The sequence below is a fragment of the Triturus cristatus genome, chromosome 7 (assembly GCF_964204655.1).
Source record: "Triturus cristatus chromosome 7, aTriCri1.1, whole genome shotgun sequence".
Taxonomy (NCBI): Eukaryota; Metazoa; Chordata; class Amphibia; order Caudata; family Salamandridae; genus Triturus; species Triturus cristatus.
The window spans coordinates 1,248,190,440-1,248,217,214 of NC_140590.1; the positions used below are offsets into that span (position 1 = coordinate 1,248,190,440).

At 45.3% G+C, this 26,775-nt stretch overlaps 1 protein-coding gene across 3 annotated transcripts in view; it reads right to left on the bottom strand.

Moving 5' to 3' along the window:
• Positions 1-15,090: 15,090 nt before the first annotated feature.
• The window catches only part of ZNF646 (zinc finger protein 646), an 80,933-nt gene continuing 69,248 nt past the window's right edge, over positions 15,091-26,775 (bottom strand). For all 3 annotated transcript variants that reach the window (XM_085618719.1, XM_085618718.1, XM_085618720.1), the window contains one exon: positions 15,091-23,383. In XM_085618719.1, the coding sequence (XP_085474845.1) occupies positions 15,985-23,178 (7,194 nt within the window). In that variant the 5' untranslated portion in view covers positions 23,179-23,383 and the 3' untranslated portion in view covers positions 15,091-15,984. The remainder of the gene's footprint in view (positions 23,384-26,775) is intronic.

Sequence of the window (26,775 nt, forward strand, 5' to 3'; positions counted from 1 at the left end):
TCATAGATTGGTGGTACTGGGGCCCATAATATTCATCCTCATCCTCCTGAAACTTGACATGGAGTTGTGAAGGACTATGAGCCGGACTGAACATCCCCTCATCATCAGACTCCTAAAAAATGGACTAGGAGGCAAAGGTGAAATATGAGAGGGTTCATGGAAAAAAATGAATATGCTACTTACCAGTATGCATCTGTTCTTGGCATGTAGGGCTGCTGACATTCATATCTGTGCATAGATCGCCGCCTAGTGTTGGGTCCGGATGTTTGCACGTTGTTGTCCTGGAAGAGTCTTCGAAGTATCCTGAGATAGGTGACTCCTCCCCTGGACCACAGTGCGCATGGGCATCCTCTCCATCCTTAGATTGTTTTTCGCCATTGTGGCAGTGATGGAGTAGATACAGAAAGTGATGACCATGCTATACAGTAATTCTGAGAGCTGCAGCTGCTACAGGCGCCGGGGAGGAGGGTGGGCGATATGAATGTCAGCAGCCCTACATGCCAAGAACAGATGCATACTGGTAAGTAGCATATTCAGTTCGAGGCATGTGGGCTGCTGAATTCATATCTGTGCATAGAATACATAGCAGTACCTCCTATTAGCGGCGGCCACCAGTGCCAGCTGCAGCGGTCTGAAAAAGAGTTTTGAGAACAGCTTGTCCTACAGCTGCCTGCTGTTTTGAGTGTACATCTACACAATAGTGTTTGGTAAATGTATGTATAGTGGACCATGTGGCTGCTCTACATATATCCTGTAAAGGAATGTTTCCCAGGAAAGCCATGGACGCCCCTAACTTACGTGTTGAGTGGGCTCGTGGGGGAATCGTTAATGTGCGTTTAGCCTTTTGATAGCAAATTTGAATACATTTAACGATCCATCTGGCTATACCTGCTTTGGAGATGGCGTTGCCTTTGTGTTGTGGAGAAAAGGCAACGAAAAGTTGTTTTGTCTTCCTAAAGTCTTTAGTTCTGTCTATATAGTACACGAGGGCTCTTTTGACATCTAGTGTATGAAGCATTCTTTCAGCGACATTTTGTGGATTCTGAAAGAAAACAGGCAGTTCAATAGTTTGATTCATGTGGAACTGCGATATTACTTTAGGCATGAATTTGGGGTTGGTACGTAGTACGACCCTGTTTGCGTGAACCTGTATGAATGGCTCTTGAATGGTTAGTGCCTGGAGTTCACTAACTCTTCTTAACGAAGTGATTGCCACTAGGAAAGCTACTTTCCAGGTGAGGAATTGAATTTCACATGAGTGTAGAGGTTCGAAGGGGGGACCCATCAGTCGGGTGAGGACCAAGTTGAGGTTCCACACTGGCGCTGGTGGGTGTCTTGGGGGAATTACTCGTTTAAGTCCCTCCAAGAAAGCTTTGATGGCAGGCACTCTGAATAAAGAGAGGTGCTGCCTGTTCTGGAGATAGGCTGCTATTGCGCTCAAATGGATGCGTATTGAGGTGTATGCCAGATTGCATCGGTATAGGTGTAAGAGGTAACAGATTATGTTTTGAATGGATGCGTCTAGCGGGTTAATGTCATTGTTGTTGCAATAAATGACAAACCTCTTCCATTTAGCTGCATAGCAAGCTCTGGTAGTGGGTCTCCTGGCCTCCTTAATGATCTCCATACAGTCAGGTGGCAGGTTTAGGTAGCCAAACTCTAAGACTTCAGGAGCCAGATTGCCAGGTTGAGCTGTTGCGGATCTGGGTGCTGAATTTCACCATGGTTCTGCGTTAAGAGTGCAGGTTTGATCCGCAGCCTTTGATGCGGCACCACGGAAAGTTCTAGAAAGGTGGTGTACCATGGCTGGCGCGCCCATGTGGGAGCAACTAGGATGAGTGTCAGTGAGTGCTGTCGCAGTTTGCGTGCCACCAGCGGTATTAATGGCGCTGGGGGAAAAGCGTACGCAAATCTGCCGGACCAGTTCATCCATATCGCATTGCCCTGCGACTGTGGGAACCTGACGGCAAAGCTTTGGCATTTTGCGTTTTCGTTTGTGGCGAATAGGTCTATCTCTGGATGACCCCACTGTTGGAAGTACGGTTGGAGTACTGATGGGTGTAGCTCCCACTCGTGCATCTGGTGGCTGTGTCTGCTGAGCAGATCCGCCATCTGGTTGTCCTTGCCGGGGAGGTGTTCCGCCATGAGGAATATGTTCCTCTGAATGGCCCACTTCCACATGCTCTGAGCCAGATGAGACAACTGTGGAGAGTGTGTTCCTCCCTGCTTCTGTATGTAGTACATGGCAGTCATGTTGTCCGTCCGGATCAACACGACTTTGTTGCACAAGTGTACTTTGAATGCTTTCATTGACAGGAAGATTGCCATCAGTTCCAGAAGGTTGATGTGCATCTTCTTTTGTTGTATTGTCCATAGTCCCTGCACTGTGTAATTGAGTACATGAGCTCCCCATCCCTGGAGAGACGCGTCCGCCGTCAGTATTATTTGTGGAACAGGCTCTTGGAACGGTCGGCCCTTGCAAAGGTTTTGTGGATTCCACCAATGCAGAGAGTTGTATGCCCGACCGCTCACCAACACTAGGTCTTTTAATTGCCCGTGAGCCTGATTCCATTGACGTGCCAAGCACTCCTGAAGCGGGCGCATATGTAGTCTCGCGTGTGGGACTATGAAAATGCAGGAGGCCATCATGCCTATCAACTGCATGAACACTCGCGCAGGAAGGGAGTGTTGAGGTTTGAACTTTGAGATCAGCATTTGCATGCTGTTGATCCTCACTAAATTTGGCTGAGCTGTGGCTGCCAGAGTGTCTATGGTCGCACCTAGGTACTGTTGTACGTGTGCGGGTTGGAGATGTGATTTTGGGTAATTTAGTGAGAACCCCAGACTGTGAAGAAGGTGAATGGTGAGGGACATGTGGTTGGCACATTGCTGGGCTGACTTCGCCTGAACAAGCCAGTCGTCCAGGTAAGGGTAGACGTGAATGTGTTGTCTCCGTAGATGTGCAGCCACTGTAGCTAGGCACTTGGTGAAAACTCTGGGTGCTGTTGTCACACCGAAGGGGAGGACTTTGAATTGGTAGTGCTGCCCCTGAATAGTGAACCTGAGATATTTCCTGTGTGCCGGGTGTATGGGGATGTGGAAGTACGCATCTTTGAGGTCTAGTGTGGCTAGGAAGTCTCCCTGTTTGAGCAGCGGGAGAACCTGCTGTAGGGTGAGCATATGGAAATGCTCTGAGAGAATGTAGTGGTTGAGGGGTCTCAGGTCTAGTATAGGTCTGAGTGACCCGTCCTTCTTTGGTATTAAGAAGTACAGAGAGTACACCCCTGTCCCTTGCTGGTGGACGGGCACGACCTCTATTGCACCTTTTTGCAGCATACTTAGCACTTCCTGCTGCAATAATGCTAAGTGCTCTGAGGACATAGGACGGTGCTTTGGCGGTATTGTGGGTGGAGTGGTGGTTAATTCGAGACAGTAACCGTGCTGGATAACATCCCGGACCCACCTGTCCGTGGTGATGGTATTCCACGTGGACAGGAACCGCTGGAGTCTCCCCCGACAGGTGTTATGTGGTCGGGGGGAAGGGAGAGGGCGTCACTGTTTGTTCTTGGGTGAGGACCTGGTGTTGCCGTAACCGCGTCCTCTGCCCTTGGTGCTGGAGCCACGATATCCACCTCTGTTGTTTTTATCGTAGGTACTCTGTGTGCCCCCTTTATTATATGTTTGCTGTGACCCCTGTCCTCTAGCCGCTCCCCTATTTCCGGGGCGACGAAAGGAGCCACTACGAAATGTCTGCGTTTGCAGAGCCCCCATTGACTTTGCAGTGTCAGTGTCCTTTTTGATCTTTTCTAAGGTGGTGTCAACTTCTGGTCCGAATAAGTAGTCGGGGTTGACAGGCTGATTTAGGATGTTATTTTGAATCTCAGGTTTGAATCCGGAGATTCTTAACCAAGCGTGTCGGCGTAACATGACGCTGGTGTTTATCGCCCTCGCAGCTGTGTCGGCAGCATTTTGTGCGCACTTAATGGATGCGTTTGTAAGAAGTTGGCCCTCTCTGATGAGGAGCTCTGCTGCCTCTTTGTACTCGTCTGGTAGATGTTGGAGTAGTGACTCTAGCGTGTCATAGTGTGAACGATCGTAGCGAGCCGGGAGTGCCTGTGTATTGGCAATGCGCCAGATGTTTGCTGCTTGGGCTGCAATCCTTTTGCCGGAGGTCTCCAGCACCTTGGACTCTTTGTCCGGGGGAGGAGCATCACCAGTTGTTTGCGAGTGCGCTCGTTTGCGAGCATTAGCAACCACCATGGAGTCCAGAGGTAACTGACCTCTAATGTACATAGGGTCCCCGGGCGCAGGTTTGTATTTTTTCTCAATCCTGGGGTTTATCACCCGTGCCCTGGTTGTTTCCTTGAAAATGTCCTTTGCTGGCTTGAGAACACCTTTTAACATGGGCAGAGTCTTGACAGTCCTCTCTGAGGAGGCGAAAGTGTCCACCAAGAAGTCGTCCTCAACTGTGTCAGAGTGGAGTTGCACTCCATGATTGGCTGCAGCACGTTCTATGAGGGCATTGAAGGCAGCAGTGTCCTCTGTGGGAGATGTTTTTGCGCCGTAAAGCTGCGTGTCCTGGGTATCTGTTGTGGCACCCGGGTCTGCAGGGTCATCCCAAGCTTGATCTGGGTCCTGCTGCTCCTCAGGATCTATATCCCTGGGGTAGGTGGTATCATCACCCATGTAATCCTCTATTGCGTCCGTGTCGGAGGGCGTCGGAGAAAAGGACTGGGGATCTGGATAGGAGGTGTGCAGGCGTTCATATAGAACCTGTTCCGATTCTGCTGGCAGTTTCTGCTTTAGAGGGATTCTGTAAGAGTCCAAAGCCTGGTCTGGCGTGACCTTCCATTTTCGGAGCATGAGTCTGCCGGTGTCGGTGTCGATGAATTGGGACGGTGAAGGCCCAGTAGGAGAGTGTCCAGTAGATGGGGACCTTGTCTGGGTGACACGTGTTCGGATCTCGAACATTTTTGGCGCTGTGGACGGCGGCAAACCAAAAGTGATGTTGGTTGGTGCCGAAGGTGCCGTTGGAGCCTTTTTAGGGTCGGAGCCCGACGTGGACTGGAGGGCTGCCTGTTCTCTGATGCGTTGCAATGACGCTGCAACTTGTCGCACCAAGAACGCCGAAGGTTCTTTGGTGCCGAGTGGTTCTGTAGAGGTAGGCGTGGACTTCTTCGGAGCCACAGGGTCATCGAGTCGAGGAGAGGTAGTAGCGGTCGACGGCGTCGATGACTGGACCCTAGTCGCTGCCTTCGAAGTGGACTCCGATGGAGCGGCCATTTTAACCTTGGTGGTCGGGGCCGATTGCTTCGGTGCCAAGGCGCTTTGGTGGTACCGATGGCCTTCCTTTTCGGGTCGGTGCCGACATCCGCTGCAGCGAGTTCGGCGCCGAAATCCCTTTTTGTGCGTTCGGAGCCGATGGTTTTGGCTGGCGTCGAAGGAGTGGAGGTCTTCGAGCCGACCACTGACAGTTTCACTTTCGGTTTCTGTTGAACCGGTGCGACGATTGGTTTCGGTTTTGTTTAAGGGAAACCAGTCTTTTTCGGTAATAATGGCTCTCGCTGGATGTTCGAGGCTGGGCCAGAAGGCGGGGCCGAAGAACTGCGGGATTGATCTCGGGTAAGGCCCGAAGGCGATCCCTCGACCGGAGCCGTAGACTGACGCACTTTGATAGCCTCCGTTTGGACGGGTAGGCCCTGCTCTTCACCAGAGCTATCTTCTTCGGCCCCAAAGGCCTCATCGTAGTCTCCTACCTCATCGTTGGCTTCTTCCCTGTGAAAAAGCGCTTCATCGGCATCTTCCGATCGGGAATCGTGTTCGGAAGCGGGGCTGGAGTTTATGTCTTCCACGCTTTCAATATCTTTGTCCTCGGTGCTGAAGATGTTGGTCGGGCCGGTGCCGATTGCTGCGCTTCTAATCTCGCTGCCCGTCGATTCCGGAGAGTCTTCTTGGATCGGAATCGGGCACAGGCCATACATTTCGATTCGTCGTGATCGGGCGAGAGGCATTTGTTGCACACCGGGTGGACGTCGATATGTGGATATTTGGCGTGGCAAACAGAAAACAGTTTGAATGGGGTCCTCAATTCCATCGTCGATGTAAGGTCGATGGTCGGATTAAATGGATCCGAAAAAACTTGATAAGTTTGCTAAACTAGCAAGTAAGCTGTCGATACCGAGCGGGAACAGTACCGACGAAAACTAAAGGCCTTTTGGCCTTAAACTAAATTTTCCTAACTTGAGTCAAGATAAGCACATCCGAACCCAATGGCGGAAAAAAACAATCTGAGGATGGAGAGGATGCCCATGCGCACTGTGGTCCAGGGGAGGAGTCACCTATCTCAGGATACTTCGAAGACTCTTCCAGGACAACAACGTGCAAACATCCGGACCCAACACTAGGCGGCGATCTATGCACAGATATGAATTCAGCAGCCCACATGCCTCGAACACCTCTTGACGACAAAACAGGTAATAAAAGAGACCCTCTGTCTTGCAAATAATAAGGCCTCAACAAAATCTTTGTCTACGGTGATGCAGGTATCGTCAATGTAGAGAAGACGGTGTTCAGCGACGGTATTATCGTCGGTGCCGTCGATGGAGCCCCCCACCGTCGATAAAGAAGTTGTTGATGGAGTAGTCGACGGTGGAGGCGTCACCGATGGAAGTGCCGTCAATGGTAGACGTGTCGACAATGGTGGAGGTGTTGACGCTAACAGTGCAGTCAACTGTGTAGGTGCCGATGAAGAGATTAGCACCAACTGTGGATTAGGTGCCGTCCACGACGACAAAACGTCCGTCGGTTTATTACTAGTCAACGGATGCCCTATAGACGATGTAAGCATCGTCGATCACTGTTGGGAAATGAATTCCAACTGCGCTTTTAGCGTCGGCGAGGTATTTTTCGACAACGACAATGGCATCACAGCCTCTTCTGACTGAATTTTTATATGTTTAGAAACAGTTTTTGAGGCAGATTTTTTCTCAGAGGGGAATGATTACTTCCCTTTTTTTGAGGCATTATGCACAGACTCATGATGGGTCCTTTTTGATTCTTTTTGTGTCTCTAGGGGGGTTTTAAAGATCTATCCCTTTTTTTAAAAAAGTTCAAAGGATGCCTGGAAATGTAAACTGCCTTCCTCATCAGAGAGCACAGAAGATTTAGATTGGAGTCTTTCCAATCAAATAAGCAGCCTGCATTCTCTATCTTTTAGAGTCTTAGTAGATAAAGTTCTGCAAATTCTACAGTCTTTGACCTTAAAAAGAGGGTATAGGCAGTAAATACAATCCTTGTGGGTATCCTCAGCGTGGAGCCTCTTCTTACCACATGACCCACAAAGTCTGAAGAGCCCTTTCTTTGAAGAATCCGACATTTTGAAAACCAAGATGAAGAGAAAAACTGAGAAGAGCTCAGGGAGACGCCCTTTAACAACAACGTGCGGTAGAAAATCTGAAAGACTTGCCTCTCTGTGGAGTGCTCGAGAGGGTGCCGATGTTAAATTGGTTGTATTTTAACTTTGGTTCTTTTTACAAAAGGATAGGAATGGGCTAATGCAGTGACTGTTCTATGCATTATTGCCTATGATAGAATTAATTACTGCCATTATAAAATTTCCTGTGAGACTCCCACCTTGACGGCAGGGATGATTCAAGTATGGGAATCTATGAAAGATCCAATACTGGATAACATTCCTAATCCTCCCCTTCGATGTGTTATGACTCTTGAATAGAAAGTGAGCACTGGGCAGCCGCATTTGGGAGTTTGCTCGTGCACAGAAAGGATTGGGTGTCGGCAAACTCCCCCACTCCCATGGAGTCCCTTGCTTTGGCTGTCAATAACAAGTGTATGATAGGATCTGTAAATATTTACTATCAAAATTTACCATGATAAAACTGGATAGCCTAATCACTTTTGAAGTGGAATTTTCCCATCTCTGTAATTTTGATACAAAGGGAAAAAAAGATGGATGTCCCAGGTGCACTCTTCTTTTGATAGAGGCTATTTTATTTATTTAGGAGCTTTTTGTGCCTCTAAAAGGCTCCTGGGCTGCTTAAGACCATTGGGAGAGAAGTAGACAACCACACTAACGACAAGTTCAAACTATATCAGAAATAGAGTTCAATCAGATTTACTGGATGAACTCCGATTTGGTATATTGTGGTTGCGCCCATATAGATGTTGGGCTTAGCTCAAAACCTGTTTGAAATGTTTGATTTTCAGGAGTTTTTTTAACAGACGGCAACTAGCTACCTATTGGTGATAGGGAATAAGGTTATCCTATAATTTTGCCATGCCTAAAGGGACGTTGTTTGATCACATTGGCTGATGAGGAACACAGGTTGGAATGTAGGGGCATGCCAGTTCCTGTAGTGGCCGGGACCGTTATCACAATACACTTTGGGCATAGTGGGGAAAGTTTTGTAATTGGTCCTGAATCCCAGGGGGGAGCAAATGGTTAGATTTCAAGGCTGACTTGATGAGGTCACGTTTTCACTGTGAACATATTTCGGCTGTTTGATTTTGCACTATTTTGTTTTTTTGAGAATATTTTATAGGCTATGTTACTTTAGTGCAATCAGCTTATTACCAGTTGGGTTCTGGGGGGGTTTGGTTACATGTGCCATTGAAAGAGAAGCATTGATTATGCGTTTGATCTTAGATGCAAAGTATGAGAGAGCTTACTTGCATGGATCCACTTGGATGTCGGTGGCTTTGGTTATTTTAGCCAGGTAGGTCACTTCCTCTTCTGACATTGTATTAAAGGAGGAGGAAGATGACTAGTGAGGTGGGGGATATGAGGCTAACAAGTTATTTGTAATGTGTGGTGTTAGATTCATGGATATTAGAGATCGTGCCCTCAAAGATGACCAGCAGATCTTCACCATGTTCTCTGGAAGTGAAGGGTGCATTGTTCCAAACTTTTGCTTGGACATTTGGTAAAGGATATTAAAGGTCTACATTGCCCTCTTCAGAGCTCTTCATTTATGACTTTGGCGAGATGTTCCTTTTGCACACTTTACTGCATTGTTCAATCCCCTCCTCTGCATTTTGGAGATGGGGTTGTCCATTTATGACAAAGCACGATGCCACTTGTCTTCCAGGTTTCAACACTTTTTTTTCATTTTGGCCACTTTATTGTTAAAATGCTCGGTAGTGGATCCACCCATAGGCTTTTGTTTTCTAAGAAGTCCAGGTGCCAACATTTCAACTGTGCACTATAGTTTGTTAAGGAGGGTGGTGTGCAAGGACTCAGATTAGGAGGAGATGGGAAGCTTCAGGTCTGCTGCTGTATAATGATTGTCAAACTCTTCTTCATGTATGGTGTTCGTTCTGACTGGGAAGGTTGCTATCTCTGGCGTGGATGGAGAGCACACAAGATTGGTGAGAAAGAGAGGGATTCAAGAATGCTCTGTGCAGGACAGGCTTTGCACTCATAGATTCCATTTGTACATGATGAGTTAACACAATGTCCCGACATGACCAGCAACATGAGTTAGACCGTGCACCATTTTATAGAATTCAGTTCTCCTTCATCAGCTCTGGGGCTGCTTTTCCATCAGAACTGTCTACCCTTGGATTAAAAGATGCCATATTTTTTTCTGTTGAATGGGTCAGACATGCAAGGACAGCTCGAGCATTGTGCCCATAAATAAATGATTATAATCTTGGGGTGGCAAATTAAGGTTGTGATGAACAAGCCCTTGCGGTCGACAATGCATCCTGTGACTGTGCAACTCGAAGGATGAAAATCTCACTCCTACGATTTCCATCCAGGACAGGGGTGAAGTATAAAACAAAGCCATTGTGTCACCTCTCTAGAATTCTTTGTTTAATGGGTTATCTTCTATTTAGGGGGACACATCAAAAAGTATTGACTGAGTGTACCTTAAAACTGGCGTCTGTCAGCCGAAGAAGTTAGGTTTGCTTAGATCTTTGTGTACAGAGTATGTTCATCAAAAGAGTATGTAATGAGATCTAGTTTAGTAAGAGGATTAGGCCCTGGTTTAGGGTGAGGAATTGATTGGTTTGATAGTGTACTGAGGCTGTTGAAATCCTTCTGCATTGAACGTAAAGGAAGTGCAGTAGTTCCAGAGTGCAGGGCTCCTATCTATTAGGTGCTCCTTTCAAGCAGGATTTGAAGGGAATTGGGTAGGGTTGAGGAATGATGCACATAAGCGGGTTAGTGTGCTCCACTGCATTAGCAGCCGTAATTAAACTAAAACTAATTGCTAGTAGTTTAGAATTATTAGTTAACAGAGGCTTCTTGGTGGCGATACAGTCTTACCTTCCAAAGGAATGAAAGCCATGAACCCGTCTGAAACACGGAAGGAATCACAAAGGGAAATGAAAGTCCAGATAATCGAAAACAAATGACATGGGTCAAAGAACACAAGTAATACTTACATTTCTAAATTTCTGGCAAATGGCGACATATTAATAATATAACTGGTATGTTCATCACACGTGGACTGGAACTTTTTGTTTACTGACTACCACGTATTGCCACACAAGCACATTGGTTTTCTCTTTTTCAGTCAATGAAGAAACAAAAATGTTCTGTAATTGAACTTACCTTATTTTTTCCAAAGCCCCAACTCCCCCCCCCCCAAAAAAATAGAAATGTACATCACAGAAGCTGCTAAAAGATCACCATGCTTTTATGTGTGTTCCTTAGAGTTCCTCTATTACAGCTTTTAAATATTTATCTCCTCACTTACCCTGACTAATTTCTCTTTGTCATCGATGCGGTACCACATCTGAGTACATTCTGATGACAGCCAGTTGCACCATTATGTTGGCCAGGAAAGCCATGTTCGTTCCACCTTTAAAAAAATACTTTCCTGGATTGACTTTATTCCAACTATCTCGCACCAAATGGCTCCATACCTTATTTTAAATTTGTACTTGCCAACTCACCTGAGACACCATGACCATCCTCTTTTGGGAGAGCATGTGGGGGAATGCATCTATTCATTCGTACAGATTGTGGTCTCCCAAGTGTTACTGGACTATGTACTTTCCCTAGAGTCTAAAGTAGTTGGAGGCTAGTGAAGTTTCTCAATTTATTATTCAAATACTTAAAATTACTGGCCAGAAAGGCCTGTCTAGTGTTATTTGTTATTTTCAGGGAAGCATTGTGCACTTATTCCCCATAGAAAGACTGATGGCGATGCTGCAAAGGATTGGGAATGCCACATGGGAAGGCTGTTGGGTAAGCCATTTGAAGAGGCATTTTACACCTTCCTAGTTGCAACAGCACTCCGTGCATAGTTGTAAAATATCATATATATTTTTTAAGAATAAAGGTTCCTTGCAGAATGTAGAATTAAAGTCCCAACAGAAACGTGTATTTCTTAAATTAGCCATTCTCTTTAAGTCCGCCTCAAGATTACTAACTGCCACACATCTACTACAATACAGATGGTGTTATTGATAATGGTCCTTGGAGGAGGCTACTGAAATGTTGCACTAGACAAACTACCAGGTATGAATATTTCCATTCGGTATCTGGGCTAAATGAGCAATGCACCCATGCCTCTTGTGAACGCAACATCTCTTTAATGCCCTCACTGTATTTTTGCCGGGTCCCCTGTTTTCTCATCGGCCTAGGGTCCACAGAGCCCCTGTTTTGGGTACGCTATACTAAAACATTTACATTTTTGGACCTTTGCTAGTTTTGCCTCTGGTCACATTAACATTTTAATTTCAGGAATGGTCAACCATTGGTTCAACATATAAATGATCAACACATACACACACGCTTATCTCTGGCGTTTGATGCACTTTCTTGTGATTTAAGGTCCTTCTAATGCATTGTTGCCTTGAGCATGGCCGAACCTGAAATGCAGCAACATTGATGTCCCTAATGTGATTCCAAATTCAAAATAAACCCATTTTCAAAGTAGAAGTGCCACCAGTTTACAATGACAGCGTTGCTTCAGAATGATTAACTTAATTATTCATAAACACACACAAATAGTCCCGAGTGTACAAGTGTGGGTACAACTATAACGATTGAGCTGATAGACAGGGTTTCTGACAAATCCACAAGAGGCAAATGTCTTTTTTTTAAGGATGAGAAGCCTTACCCACCACGAGGTGGCATGCTCCATCATAGGGTTCCTCCTCCAACCCCAACAAAAGTTGTGGAGTGGGCTACAACTCCCAAAATAGGAGGAGCTCTTGGATGTTTTGTGTCCTACTCTACGTGAGGAAAAGGTGTAGGTGAGATCAGAGGAGCGTGAAAACCTGGAAGTTAAACTAAAACGGACTCATAATCCGACCTAACCATTTTATTCTCGTCTGTTAGGGACAGGATTAAAAACAAGTAGAGTGAGGCAGGGAAATATATATATGGGCATTCAGAAGGACTTATATAAATCACTCTGATGCAAAAGTGTAACTGTGCAATGGTGGTAAAGGAAACAAAATATGATGGCACAAACGGTGGTCACCAAAGGATAAAGGAAATCCACCTCTCAAGTACCCACAGAAGTCAGGCTTTATAGCACCCTCTTGAGGCTAACCCTGGCAGGAAATACAAAGAACAACGCGCCCTGTAGTGAATTCAGAGGAAGCGAGTGAAACCAAACCCCCCAGGGCAATGGCTGACACAAGACTCACAGCACACATCACAGACCTCAACCACCCACACCTTACATCTCCCCTTAATGGGCGTAAATGATCAGTTCCTAGCTTAGTGTAGGTGAAGTTCCAGACTGTGTGAAAATAGGTCAGCTCACTCCTCTTCTGTAAAATATAGAAGACAACCCAAAAGATTTGAGCAACTTATTTCCTGTGACCAACCTCTCTTTTCCAGTGAAAGTTTTAGAAAGTGGTGTTTTGACTCAACTTGAGCAATTTAATGAGTATAGAAACCGGTCCTATGACTTCCAATCGGACTTCAGAACTGGCTGCAGCAAAGAACCAGCTGCTCTACAAATGATGGACAATGCTCTTCTCATTCTGGACATGGCCAACTCCTGTCTACTCACTCTCCTGGTCCTATCTTTGCATTAAATACAGTTAATAATGGCATCTTATTTAATACACTGAAGGAGAGAATGAGGATCACGAAAAAGTGCTAAACTGGTTTTCCTAATGCCTGAAAAATCAGTCCCAAAAATAAAATTGAATATGGCCCAAGCAGATCCAACTCCTGTCATCCACAGGGTTCCACCAATATTCCATACTATCCTTTACTCTCTTTATTCTGTACTCAGAACCCCGGATCCCTTGAAACTCACCCACCATCACGACAATAACGATAGGCTGCTCTACCTAAACGTTTTATCACTGGAAGATCTAGTCTTCAAACAAATTTATACCAGCCTGGCTGTCATTCAACCTCTTTAAGCCCTTTAAAGACAGAATTACTCCTCATCTCCCCCCTCATATAACAGTCCTGGTTCAAGTATGGCTTCACTTGCTAAATGTACTAAACTACAGACTCAAAATCATGGATTGTACCATTGTGGTTCACCCTAGACAAGAATTTAAACCTGACAGCTCACATAAAAAGTACTACAAGTAGCACTCAACACCAACTCAGACTTCTGAAGATCAAACCCTTCATCCACCAAATCAATTTAAAAAATGCGGTTCTACCTCTAGTCATATCAAGACTGGGCTATGGTAATGTGCTTCTAATGGGAATTCCCAAAACACCTTTAGCACCTTTGAAAACAAGTCTCAAAGCAACAGCAAGAATGGTTTTCCGAGTGAGACACTGTAATCACATTTCCCCTGTTCTCATCTCTCTCAACTAGCCCCCAATTGAAGACAGAAGCATTTTCAATGTAGTCTGCATCACCCGAACATTCTTGCAACTTGCCCCAAAACTCACCTTTTCTGAAGGGTAGCTGATCGCTGAATGGTGCAGACTCTCTCCTTCTGGATCCTCCTAAGTCCAAGAAGCAAATGACCAACTTCTGGTCCTTCTTTGGATGTACATCCAGATTATGGAAATCTATTCCCCGTGAGATTTCCACAATCAAGTTGTTCAGTTGCTTCAAAGAGGACTTAAAATTCCTACTTATTGCGAAGTATTTGCTTAAAAATGCCTCTAACTCTATGTGCTCTGTAAATTGTTTCTGTATTGCTGCCAGGCAATTTCAGAACTACTTCATTTGCTCTACATTTCCCCCCTCATTAGCTTGAGAGTTATGTTATTCACTGATGCATCCTAGATCCTTCTTGCTTTCAGTTTTTTTACTGTAACTTTCTATTCTGTTATTGTACAAACTCTGGTATCTCGGAGTCTTTTACCTGCTTTATAAAACTGCCAATAAATAAATGAAAACTATCAAAATGAGAGATATTGGTTGTTAGCAAAATGATTAATATATTTACAAAATATTTTTGGTTGGGTTCTTTGATAATTAAGGCATATCTGTAAAGTTTATTGAAACTTTACATTGACCTATAACCTCAAGACGTTGATTCTTATGATAATGGCTAGCTATTTGATGCTGTTTTACAGCTTTTTGATGTGAACCATAGGTATCACAAATTTCCAAAAATGTTTTAATTATCTCTTTTTAACCAGTATCCACACTACTTTACTGAGAAGGTAGTGGTTACTGGTTTACCAATAAGTTTTCTGAATCTCTATTCTATATATTTTTCATTCTGTTTATCTCTTATCGGGTTTGGCCCAGAGTTGTTCAGGCACACAAATGTAAAACATGATAGAGCGGTGTTAAAATAAAGAGTGAAGCTATAAACCAAGAAGATAATGGGAACAGATTCTCACATAGTATGACTGGTTCAACATGCATTATACAGAAACAAATTCCAGATGTAAGAATTGTTGTTTCTAAACTCATACTCATCTCTGTTCCCATTATCTTCTTCGTTCATAGCTTCACTCTTTGACACCGCTCTATCATGTTTTGAGAATCATATATTGCTTGAATGGTGGAAAAGGCAAATACAACTATAGAAACTAAAGAAAGATCAGAATCAGCTGTCCAGTAAACAATGGCTCTCAATGCTGCTGAATGTTACCACCTGCTAGGTAACATCAGGGGCACCGTTTTCTGAGTTTCTTCCAAAGAACCAAAGGCAGTAAAGAACCGCAATAGTTGGCTTCCATTTTAATTCATTATGGACATCTACAGCCTATCTATTTTACATGTGCAAACATAACCTATTCCGCACATACCTCTTAAAGCCATTGGTATCTTCTGTTATAAAAAAAACAACAAAAAACAACTTTTAAAAAAAATCTATAAAAAAAATTCTAAAAAAACAGTGACTTTCGGACACATATTTAGTTTCTCAGGGAGTGTTGGTTTTGTGACAGTTGGCCTTTAAGAGTTGCTACATTCCCAGTCCAGGTTTCAATCCCAGTTGCTTTGGAGAAGAGTATTAGGGGCTCCATCTTTCGCCCAACGGTACCCTAGGGATGGTTTGTTTCTGTGAAAAACAACTAATGAGAAAATTCCTTAAGGGAGAGACAACTAGAAAATAAAAACAAAAAACGAGGCTCTGTTGGTTTGTCTGAGGAACAATAAAGTAGACTTTTCTCTAAGCCCAAAAACACTTTTTTTTTTTTATCAATGCTTTCATTCATAGTGCTTTTTATTAATTTGCACCTTTTTCAATTTGTACACTATAGTTATTTTATCTTCTAGTTGTGTTCAAATGTTCATGGCACGCACGCATTCTTTAAAAAAATGCATCCTAGTTAGCTGCCGCATAAGGGAAGGAATAAACGAAAGGTTTCTGCATTCATTCACCACTTCGACACCTTTGATGTTGGCAAACTTTCATGAGGCATTTTGAGCGTAGTTTTAAGAAGTGGGTGCCTTCATGGCGACATGTCTTAACCCCCCTCCCCCCTGCCCATACAAGTATGTGAACAGTAGGACTGTTTTGGAGGACAGTGCAGGCTAACTTGTAACTTTCTTTTCACTGAAAATGAGTGACGTTTCATCAAAACGCTAAAAAAAAAAAAGATGGTCTACTTTAAACCACTCAGGTCACTTCTACCATGGCATTTGGAGCCATGCCGTCCTGCAGAAGGATTCCTTCCTCGTCCTTATGAAGGAGTTGGTGCTTTTGGAACGTAGATTTCCTAAAGAACCTCTTGGGGCACTGACGGCAAGGGAAAGGCCCGCCTTGCATGTGGATACGGCGGTGGCTTGCCAGCCGGCTGGACACGCGGAATGCCTTGCCACAGTCTAAACACTTATAACGGTTCTGGTTGAGGTGGATCCGCAAATGGTTCTTCATGGCCAGCAGATTGGAAAACTGTTTTTGGCAGGTAGGGCAATAGTAGACTCCTGTTGTGTGAGTTTTCTTATGGTTCAGTAGGCTACCAGCATGGCGATAGGCCCGGTCACATTGGTTGCATTTGTAGGGGCGCTCCTCCGCCGTGGCGCTATCACCTGCTGGGTCTTCTGTGGATGAGGCTGACAGGTCAGCTACCCCGTCACCAAGGCCATTAGAGGGAGCTTCTGGGTGTTTGATCACATTACCTTTTTTATCCTGGTCTCCTGTCCTGTTGTGGACATGCTGATGCTGCTTGAGGCTCAGCTTACTACTGAAGCCACGTTGACAGACCGGACAACTGAATGGCCTTTCTCCGGTATGGACGCGGTTGTGAGTAATCAGCTCCCGAGATGCTCTGAAGGCTTTCCCGCACACTTGGCACTGGAATCGCTTTGTAGCAGTGTGAATACGGATGTGGTTCCTGATAGCCATGGGGTTGAAAAACTGCTTCAAGCACACAAAGCACTTATATATGCCTGAGGTGTGGGTGTTCTTGTGGTTTAGCAGGCTGCCAGCATGGCGGTAGGTCCGTCCGCACACAGTGCATTTATAAGGACGTTCCTCAGACTGACTGGGGGTGGGGCATGCATTAGCACTGTCTTGTTTCAAAGTCCCAGCTTCAGGTTTTTGGTTAAGGCTAACGGTGGTCCCTTCAGGATCGGACTGAGTGCTCTGGATAGGGAGTGAAACCATCATGGAGGTTGCATTGGGAGATTTTTCACAGTGATGCGCCTCCAGCTCATCAAAGGTGCTGAAAACATATCTGCAGGATTTGCAAATGGGTTCACTGTCCTGGTCACTGAGGTTTTGACGGTCTCTGTCAATTTCCTTCTTCAAACTCCTAATGCGTCGTCTTGCCACTTTTCTTTTTTTGCTTGTTATTTGTATATTCAGTGGCTTCTCTAGGACATCACTTCCAGAATGTTCTTGTAACAGCTCACCTTTTCTGTGCTCCATCTGATGCTGCTCAAACAGTATTTTTCCCTGGATACTCTGACCACAGAGATCACATTTGTACTTTTTTAGAGTATGGAGGAGCTGGTGTCTGGTCAGCTGCCTCTGCCACTTGAAAGCTTTGCCACACTCTGGGCACACGTGTCGCTTAACTTCAAAGTGAACGCGCTGGTGGTTCTTCATGGCCATGAGATTAGGATAGGTTTTGTCACAGATGGTACAGCAATAATGGCCCATGGTATGACTCCTTTTGTGGTTCAGCAGGCTCCCTGCATGTCGATAGGATCTCCCGCATTGCTCACATCGGTATGGACGTTCGCCAGGATCGAGAATCTTTTTAGGATGCCGCTGCTTTAAGCGGACCTTCTTTTCAGCTGTGCCACCACCAGGCTTACTATCTGAGGCTCCAGAAGGAACAACTAGTATCAGTTCATCCAGAAAACGGCGTGGAATCTTCACCTCCCGTTTACCGTTGCGGTTTGACCTTTTTGCTTGAGCAGCTTTGTCTCTGTGCATCTTCTGATGAGCAAGAAGCTGCTTCTGGAGCCTGAATGCTTTTCCACAATCTGAGCACTTGTACCGTTTCATTTCAAAGTGGATGCGGTTGTGGTTTTTCAGGGCCATCATGTTAAAGAACCTCTTCTGGCACACGCTACAACGGAAAAGCCCAGTCTTATGTGCCTGCTTATGGTTAATTAAGCTTCCTGCATGCCTATAGCTTCGACCACACATCTCACATTTAAAAGGACGTTGCTGGAAAGAACCCTCTTCCAACTCCTGGGAGCTGTTCTTATTATCTGAGGCAGAGGTTTTTTTGGTGTCATCAAAAATAAAGTCTGAGTTATCTCCATCTGGGCACTGGCTAGAATGCCCTGAGCAAGAATAAGTCTTGTGATTTTCAAGTTCTACTGCACTGTCACAGATCTGGCCACAAGAATCACATATTTTGGGCTTAGTGTCAACTGCGTCAAGCATACTGAGCTCTACTGATCTATCAACTTTTCCAATAACTGCATCTGACGTTATATTAGGTACTGCTAGGTTTAGTTTATGATCTAGTGAAGCATTCTCCAGAACACCACCATCACAATTCTTGCCACAGTGGAGAATATTAGTGACTTCAATGGAACAGTCTTTGTTATTGCTAATCTTGGTGCTCATTTCAGTAGGATGGGCATTACCATTTGGTGACATAGCATTGCTGTGCAGGTTATAACCCTGGTGAGCATCAGGCTCCTTCAAAGAATTGGAGGATGCATGTTCCACTGGTACAACGCTTTCTCCAGGAAATTGACTGACACTTGCACTTCTAACCAAATGGTTGCTTATGCTGGATGCCTGGAATGGTTTGAGCTCATCATTAGTATTTGCCAGCTCCTTACACTTGGGGTGATGGCGAAGGTGATTTCGGTATGCAGCAAGATTGGGATACTGCCTTGAACAACCTGAACACTGATAATCGCCAATCAAGTGAGTCTTCTTGTGGTTGACTAAACTTCCCCCATGTCGGTAGGTTTTCTCACATTGGTTGCAGGCATATGGGCGGCTTTCAGGGCCTTCATTGACCTTAGGGTCATCAATGAGAAAGTTTGTCTTTGCTATCATCTCCGACTTGTTCACAATACCTTCACCCTCAGATAACTTGCTTACATCAAAATGTAATTTTTCTAAATCTACACGGGGACAACTGGAGACTTCATTTTCATCACTGTGACTCTCACTGTGTGCTTTAAGGCTCTCGAGATCATCATAGGTTTTCCCACAGAAGCCACAAATATGTGATAAGTGAGATTCGTTAAAATAAGCAATATCATCTATTTCTCCTTGGGCCATGTCCTTCATTTCATCTTTGAGTCTGCTCAGGAGCTCACTCTCGGCTGCATGCATATGTAAGGAGAAGTCCGAAAGGTGCATCTGTGCAAAGTTACCATCAGTGCTACAATTATATGGATCTTCCTCATACTCTGGTAGTCCTGTTTTGAGTTCCAGGTGTGCGGGTGCCCCAGGGTTTCCATGTGCAAACTGATGTTGGTGAAAATCTCCTTCATCAGAGAAGACCATGCCGCATAGGCTGCAGTCATATAGTTCCCCCCCTGACCGAGGCTGATGAATTTCTCCAGGCAGGCCAAAGAAGTCATCAGTGCTGCTGTTTCCCATTCTGTTGAACTGGGGTTTAGTGTGTGTGCGGATATGGTTCCTCAAGCCCATCAAATTGGGGTACTCTTTAGGGCAAAAGGAACACTGATAGATGCCAATCTGATGAGTGTGCTTGTGATTGATGAGACTGCCTGCACGCCGGTAGGTCTTTCCACATTCGTCACACTTGTATGGCCGTTCTTCAGTACTTTCAAGATCTGGAGAACCTTCTGGATGCTCTTCACTTATTATGCTTGGATCGGTTTGCATAGGGCTGATGCCAGAAGTGCACTTTTCACCTTCTGCTACCTTACGTGCTTGCTGCAATGTGGAGCAAGTATTTTCACCAAAATTAATCACACCCTCAATCCTACTGGAATCATTCTGGACTTCTGCTTGTTGTTCACCTCTAGTCTGCTTGCTGGCACTGTCATCTGAAAAACAGATCCCTTTGGTGTTTATGGAGTCATCCTTGGTGTCACTGCTGCTGTCACACTCAGACAACTGGTTCGGGCCATCAGTGTGCAGTGTTTGTATGTCTTCTGTCAGGTCCTTGAACATTTTAGTTTGCAGGCTTACTTGACTTGCTAGAAATAACTCATCACTGGTCATTTCAGCATCTGATTTGTGATTCAGCTGGCCACCAAATTCAGCTTCATTTGAAAAGTTCTTCTCACAGCTGGCGTCCCTGAAAGCAACATCTAAATAGTTGGTTTCTAGAGAGAAGAGAGAATATTCAGGGTTTTCCAGCATGCGCTCTCTCTTGGACCTCTGATGAGAACGAAGGTGGTTTTTTAGGGTAGCAAAGTTATTAAACTGCTTGGTGCAAACACTGCAGACATAATCACCCATTTGGTGTATTCTCTTGTGGTTGATTAAACTACCTGAATGTCTGTATGATTTTTCACAGCGATCACACGCATACATCCTTTTTTCACTTTCAACTTTAAAGCCTCTACTGAGAGAATCTACTTGTTCTGATGTCTCCTGTGCACTGCCATCTGGCACAGGGCCAATTTCAGAGTTTGTTGCAGATTGTTCAGCCTCTCTTGCTTCTTTCACACTGGATATGGTCGTGCCTTTGTGGATTGGGATGTGATCCTGGAAACTATCAAAGTCTTCCGATGTTGTGGCCTCTTCTCTGAACCTGCTTTCACCTGAATCCTTTTCCTCAATCTGTTCTGTCACTTGACCACTAGGAATTCGTCTCAGATGCCTCTGGTCCTTGTAGGAGGACTCCTCATTTGTGGTATACAAGTGGCTCATGCCGTGGATACTATTTTCGGTTACCTCTTGGAGGTTACTGGCAGTTTGGTTATCTTTCAGATCTTTCTGGCTGCTGTGTATAAGCTGGTGTGCATGCCAGTCCATCTCCTCTTTGAATGCCTCATCACACTTAGTGCAGGAGTAAATTTCTGCCATCCCTAGTGAAAAAAGGCCACCACCAGTCTCAACAATGCCACTTTTACATTTACCCAGGGGAGACCTGAAGTGCATTCGCACATGGTTTCTCAGAGCCATGACATTGGAATACTGCTTAGGACATATGGAGCATTGGTAAATCCCAGTCTGATGTGTGTGCTTGTGATTCACCAAACTTCCTCTGTGCCGATAAGTTCGATCACAAAGATTGCATTTGTATCGCCTGACACTGTCTGTAGAAGTATCGTGGCTGCTCTGGCCCTCAAACTCCCCAAAAGTCTGGTTGTGTTCCTCGCCAAACACTTGGCTCTGGTAACCAATTACAGATTGCTGAGGTAAAGTGCCATCGGGACATGGCTCCTCCTTCACGTCAAAGCCAGTAGCCAGCAGACTGTCATCTTCCTTGCCATAGTCTTGATCCTGCATCAAGATTACTTCATCCCCCTGAGAAGGCACAGTTGTGATCCCCCGCTCACGTTTTATTTCCTTGATCTGCTCGGCAACTGCAAGACCTATAACTCTTTGCTGATCAAGGTAGAACATTGGATCATTTCCCTCCTCTAGCTTCACTGATTCTTCAACAGGACTAGCCTGGGGGCTATTCTTTAGTAAGGGGAACGCAGCACCGATAGCTGGCATCTTAATGTCTTCGTGCAACGTCTGATGCAGCTGGAGGTCACTTTCACTTGAGCAGCTTTCCCCACAGATGTTGCATATGTGGGAAGCATCAGTAAAATTGAATGAATCTGAAAAATCATTTGTAGAGTTAAATAAATTACTATCCAGTCCCCGGTTTGCCCTGTTTTTCAAATGGGCACGCAAATGGTTCTTTAGAGCAGCCATGTTAAAGAGCTGTTTGGTGCAGATGGAACAGTCATACACACCTGTTTGGTGGGTATTCTTATGATTGATCAAGCTCCCTGCATGCCTGTAGGTTTTCCCACACTCCTCACACCTATAAGGTCTCTCTTCAGAGTTCTCACTGCTTTGCGGCTCTTCCTTCAAGTTGATGTTGAGAGTAGGCTGATTGTTGTCCTGGGTAATATGCTCTACCACAATTTGTTTGCAAGCATGTCTTGCCAGACTCTCATTATTGAGGAAGACTTCAGAGCACTTTACACATGACACAGTTATTTCATTTTCAGGCAGCAAGTTGCTATTAGAGGAAAGTTCTTTGAAGGGAGCTTTGTCATTCTGTTGATCCGTCTGAGGCACAGTGGAGGGGCTGCCCTCAGTAACAGAGAGCTCACTGGTATCACCACAGTGATTGGACAGAGGTTCTTCAGGGCAGCTTTCTTTGCAGTCCTCCTGAAAGGGATGTTGGTAAATGTCTATGTTTGGTGATGGCTCTGTGGCCTCCTCTTCGGAAATGCTATTCTCAGAACCTTCAGAAGTTCCTACCTTCCCTGCTTCTGCTTCCACTGGGATATTGATATGTAGCCTCTTGTGCTGCTGGAATTCTCTTTTAGTGAGAAATCCTTGCCCACAGTATTCACAAACAAAAGGCCTGTCCCCCGTGTAGTGAAGCTTTTGGTGGCTTGTAAGCTCACTCGGAAGCCTAAAGCACTGGTCACAGAGGGTGCAGTTGTAGGGTTTGTACTCAGTATGGAGGCGGGAATGGTTTTTAAGGGCCATCCGGTTGGTAAACTCCTTGACGCATACAGCACACTGGTAGACACCAATAGTGTGACTTTGCCGGTGGTTTGCTAGGCTTCCAGCATGCTTGTAGGCCTTGTCACACTGCTTGCATTTGTAGCGCCGTTCCTCACTTTGGACCTGCTGTCCATCTGCTGGGGATTCCATGGCATTACAAGAAAGACTGGGTTCTGGTAAGCCTTTTAGCTCTAAGTGGGAGAAATCTGCTGGAACCATTGACTCTGCAATGTAGTTCTCCAAGTTGCTGAGCAGATTATGGTTCTCTCGCATGAGAGGCATGGAAGAGTTCAACTTCTCGTGGACACTCCCGACATCCTCATCACTTGCCATGTCATAATTGTAGCTCATATCACTATGGACGGCCAAACAGTGGTTGGAAAGCTGCTTCAAAGATCGGAAACATTCCCTGCATTCCGTGCACTGGAACCGCTTATCCTCTGAATGGGTACGCAGGTGGTTCTTTAGGGCCATGGGGTTGGAGAGGTCCTTCTGACAGATCAGGCAGGAGAACAGGCCAACCTCATGTGTCTTGCGATGGTTAACCAGGCTGCCTGCATGCCTGTAGCTCTTCTCACACTGCCCACACTTGTAAGGCCTTTCTTCCTTGTGGGTTTCCAAACGCTCTTCGAGGTCAGGCAGACTGGTAAAGACACTGGGGCACTGGTCGCAGCTCAGTGGTTGTTCTCCCACACTGTCATTTTCATTGGTCCCCATGGCAGTGTCTTCCATATCGTAGGGTGATGACAACGAATAGACAACGACATTTATGTTTTGAGGTAGTTTTCCTAGGAGCTCTAGACAGCAGCCTTGCAAGACCAACAAGGCAAAAATGACTGGTAGGGATGTTGCATCTTGAGCCAACTCGAGGTATTGTTCAGTCAGAGCAAATTGTAGCTGGGCATGGACAACTTCTTAAGGCCTCCAATGGTGTAAGCTGGGTAAAGAATGACAAAAGAAAAGAAATAGTTTAGTGTTCAGGCCCTAACAAAAACAGTACACAAAACATTCAGTTTTAGTGCACACCACCTGTGGTTATAACAAAGATAAATTATCTGAATTACCAAGCTTGGTAAGGTTTACATTCCCTTGTACAGGGCTGTATATGTGTAGATACCAAGTGATGGGCAGGTTGATAACTCAATGAGAAGATGGAAACATAAGTCTCTCAAGCAAAGGTCAGGATGCATGTTAAGTGACTACACTATGCTGATTTTATGCAAGAGTAGATATCCAATTCATAAAGTTATCTTGGGCCACATGTACGTAGGTTTCAATTTGGGATTACCCAATAGAGAATTTTTATGATTCGTTATTAGGTAATCGCAAACACCCTATGTAATAATGTGTCTTTGATACATTTAGCAATTCCTAATAGGGTTTGCAATTGACCTACCTCATTAATATTCATGAGGCAGGTCGCAATTTGTGACCCATTGAGAATCGCTACAAGCATTGGCATAGCCAATAGGTCTCGCCTTTGGGACCTTATAAGTGTTTAGCTATGCAACAGTTGCATAACTAAATACTTATAAGGTCCCAAAAGCGAGACCTATTGGCTATGCAAAGCGGCCGTGCAGCCGCAAAAGTGAAAGTGATCATGATCGTGATCACGATCAAACATCAAAGCGGCCGTGCGGCCGCGAAAGTAATCACGGTAAAGTGCGGCGTGCGCGCCCGCGCACATGCACTGTAGCTCTAGGCTGGCCTGGTAGCACTTTTTGGAGCCCTCTCAATAAGTCTCGCCAGACCAGCGCATGCGCTTTGTCAGGCGAGACCTAAAAAACACAGGGAAGGTGGCCTGCTGGGGACAGCAAACCAACATGTCTGTATTAGCTTTTGAATAAAGCAACTTTTTTTCAGGTTGAGCATGGGATTCGCATGTGTTGCTCTGCGAGGCATGCTGTATTCAAGTATGGACTTGATGCCCCGTCCATATTTGTCATTGGCTTGTCTCATTATCCTTCGTAAATGCTGGCTACTGATTCGTTCATAGGCTTGTTAGTCCATCCTGAGTACCACCTTGTCTTCATTTGTAGCCTCCCATTAGGACTGACCCTTTTACTTCTGTTGTTAAAGGGTACGTCTTTCGCTTTCTAAGCAGCACGGGACAAAGGCAGCCGCTTCTTTGAAATGCAATAGGTCTCACATTTACAAAAGTTTGAGCTATTGGTATTGTAAAGGACAATGCCTTTTATTTATGTGTTAATTATCAAAACAGATAACTAAAAGGCATAGTCATTTACAATGCCAATAGCTTAAACTCTTGCAAATGTGAGACCTATTGCATTGCAAATGCTTGTTTTAAAATCCAGACCTGTTTTCCCTAAAGGAAAACGGGACTCATTTCACAAACAAAAAGAAAAAGTTTTCTTTTCATTTTTAAGAGTAGGTTGTAGTCCGTGAGACCCCTGCCTGCTCTTAAAAACACATTTTGGAAAACATTTGCAAAGGAGAAGGGGTCCCCTGGGAACCCTCTGCTTTAGCAAATGGGTTACTGTGAGAAAGTGGTTCGGTATATACTGTTCCCAAATAGGTACAGGGTGTAAAGAGTCCACAGTCCCCAGGATGAGATGCTTTATATAAATACTTTTGCAATATGCAATTGGCTTTTGTAGCAAGTTACAAGTGGTTGCAATAGGCAACACAATTTTAAACACAATAATGCATTGAGTTCAATGGAAGTTTCAAGTTATTTGCAATAGATTACTTTTAGGATTACTTGCGGGATTCCAGGACTGGATCCTAGATTCAGTCCTGGGTCAGTACTTAGAAACAAGTGATAAAAGTCGACTTAGTTACTGTTATGATTTTTAGACAATATTTTGCTATTTTAAAAGTTGAGACTTAGAAAATATTTCATAGAAAACAGTCAATGACTTCCTATGGAAGAAAATTCAAGTTGCAGGTATAGTATGTTCTCGTTACTTTTGTAATCCAGTACTGGGTGCCTAGACTCAGTACTGGGACCTTTATCCAAAACAGGTAAGCAATTACGTTTTCATAATTTATACGATTTTTAAAGAATAATTAAAGTTTGCAGAAATCGACAAGAAATTTCACAGAAAAACAGTCAATGGTTTCCTATGGAAGAAAATTGGGTTACTGGTAAGTACGGTTGTGAATATTTTTCAGGGTCAGTGCTGGGCACCAAGATCCAGCACTGTGAGCTCACCTAATATGAGGTGAGTATTTTCGTTTTCGTTACTCGGCTGATTTTTGGTGAATATTTTAAGTTTTGAAAACTCAACACTTAAAAGAAATTTCAGAAGAAACCAGTCAGTGTTACCCTATGGAGAAAATTGAGTTATCGGCTGTAAGGTAAGTACTCGACTGGTAAAGTTAGGGTCCTGGGCACAGACTCAGGGGTCTCCCAGGGTCAGGTAGGTACAGTAGTTACACCCTCAGCGGCACAGGGGCAGCCGGGTGCAGAGAGAGTTAGGCCCCATGTTATCCTATGGGAGGCAGGGGGGCCTTGGTTGGTGGCTGCTGACTAGCAGGCTATGCGGCTGTGGGAGCTGGGCTCCTGGTCACTTGCTCAGGGCAAATGGGGAAGTAAATCGGTGCAAAGGTTACACTGCCAGGGCCACTCGGGCGGCTGGGTGCAGGGTGCTTTTGAGCCGTCGGGCGCTCAATTGATTTCAATGGGGAAGCTCCGGTTTAGAAAAAGACTGCAAGCTCGGGGACGAAGATTCTTCAGGTGCCGCCACCACTTCGAGAGGTAAGTTGGGTAGTTGGAGGATAGGTAGGTATCCCCGGGGTTGGGCACAGGGGGCCGCAGGGTGCCGGGTGCCTTTTGGTGTCGGGAAATCTTACCATCTGTTGATCGCGGTTGGGGGGGCACCTTGTTCTGAGGATGCAGGCGTTGTCAGGAGCGTCGAGGGAAGTCCTTGGGTGCCGGACTCGGGGTCACAGTCGCCGTGGGGTCGTCCTCGTGGTCTTTCTTCACTCCGGCACAGGCCAGGCTTGGCGGGTGCAGAGTGTGAAGGGTTCGCAGTTCCGGGCTGATGCCAGGGATTAGGATCAGATTTTGAGTAGAGCCTCTACTCACGGGAGTCCTTAGAGCCAAAAGGTAGCCAGGTCCTCCGGGGTTTGTGAGGTTGCTGGCCACAAGAGATGCAGGGGTTGGAGCAGGAGCAGGTTAGAGGGTCGACAGGCCGGTAGGGCTGGGGCCAAAGCAGTTGGTGTCTTCCTCTTCTTAGCAGGTGCACGGCAGGTCTTCTTTCTGTATTTCGGAATCTGGAATCTGGGGAAGGAAGGTTCAGGGTGGCCCTAAATACTAGATTTAGGGACGTTACAGGTAGGTGAAGGGCAGGGACCAATGGGTCC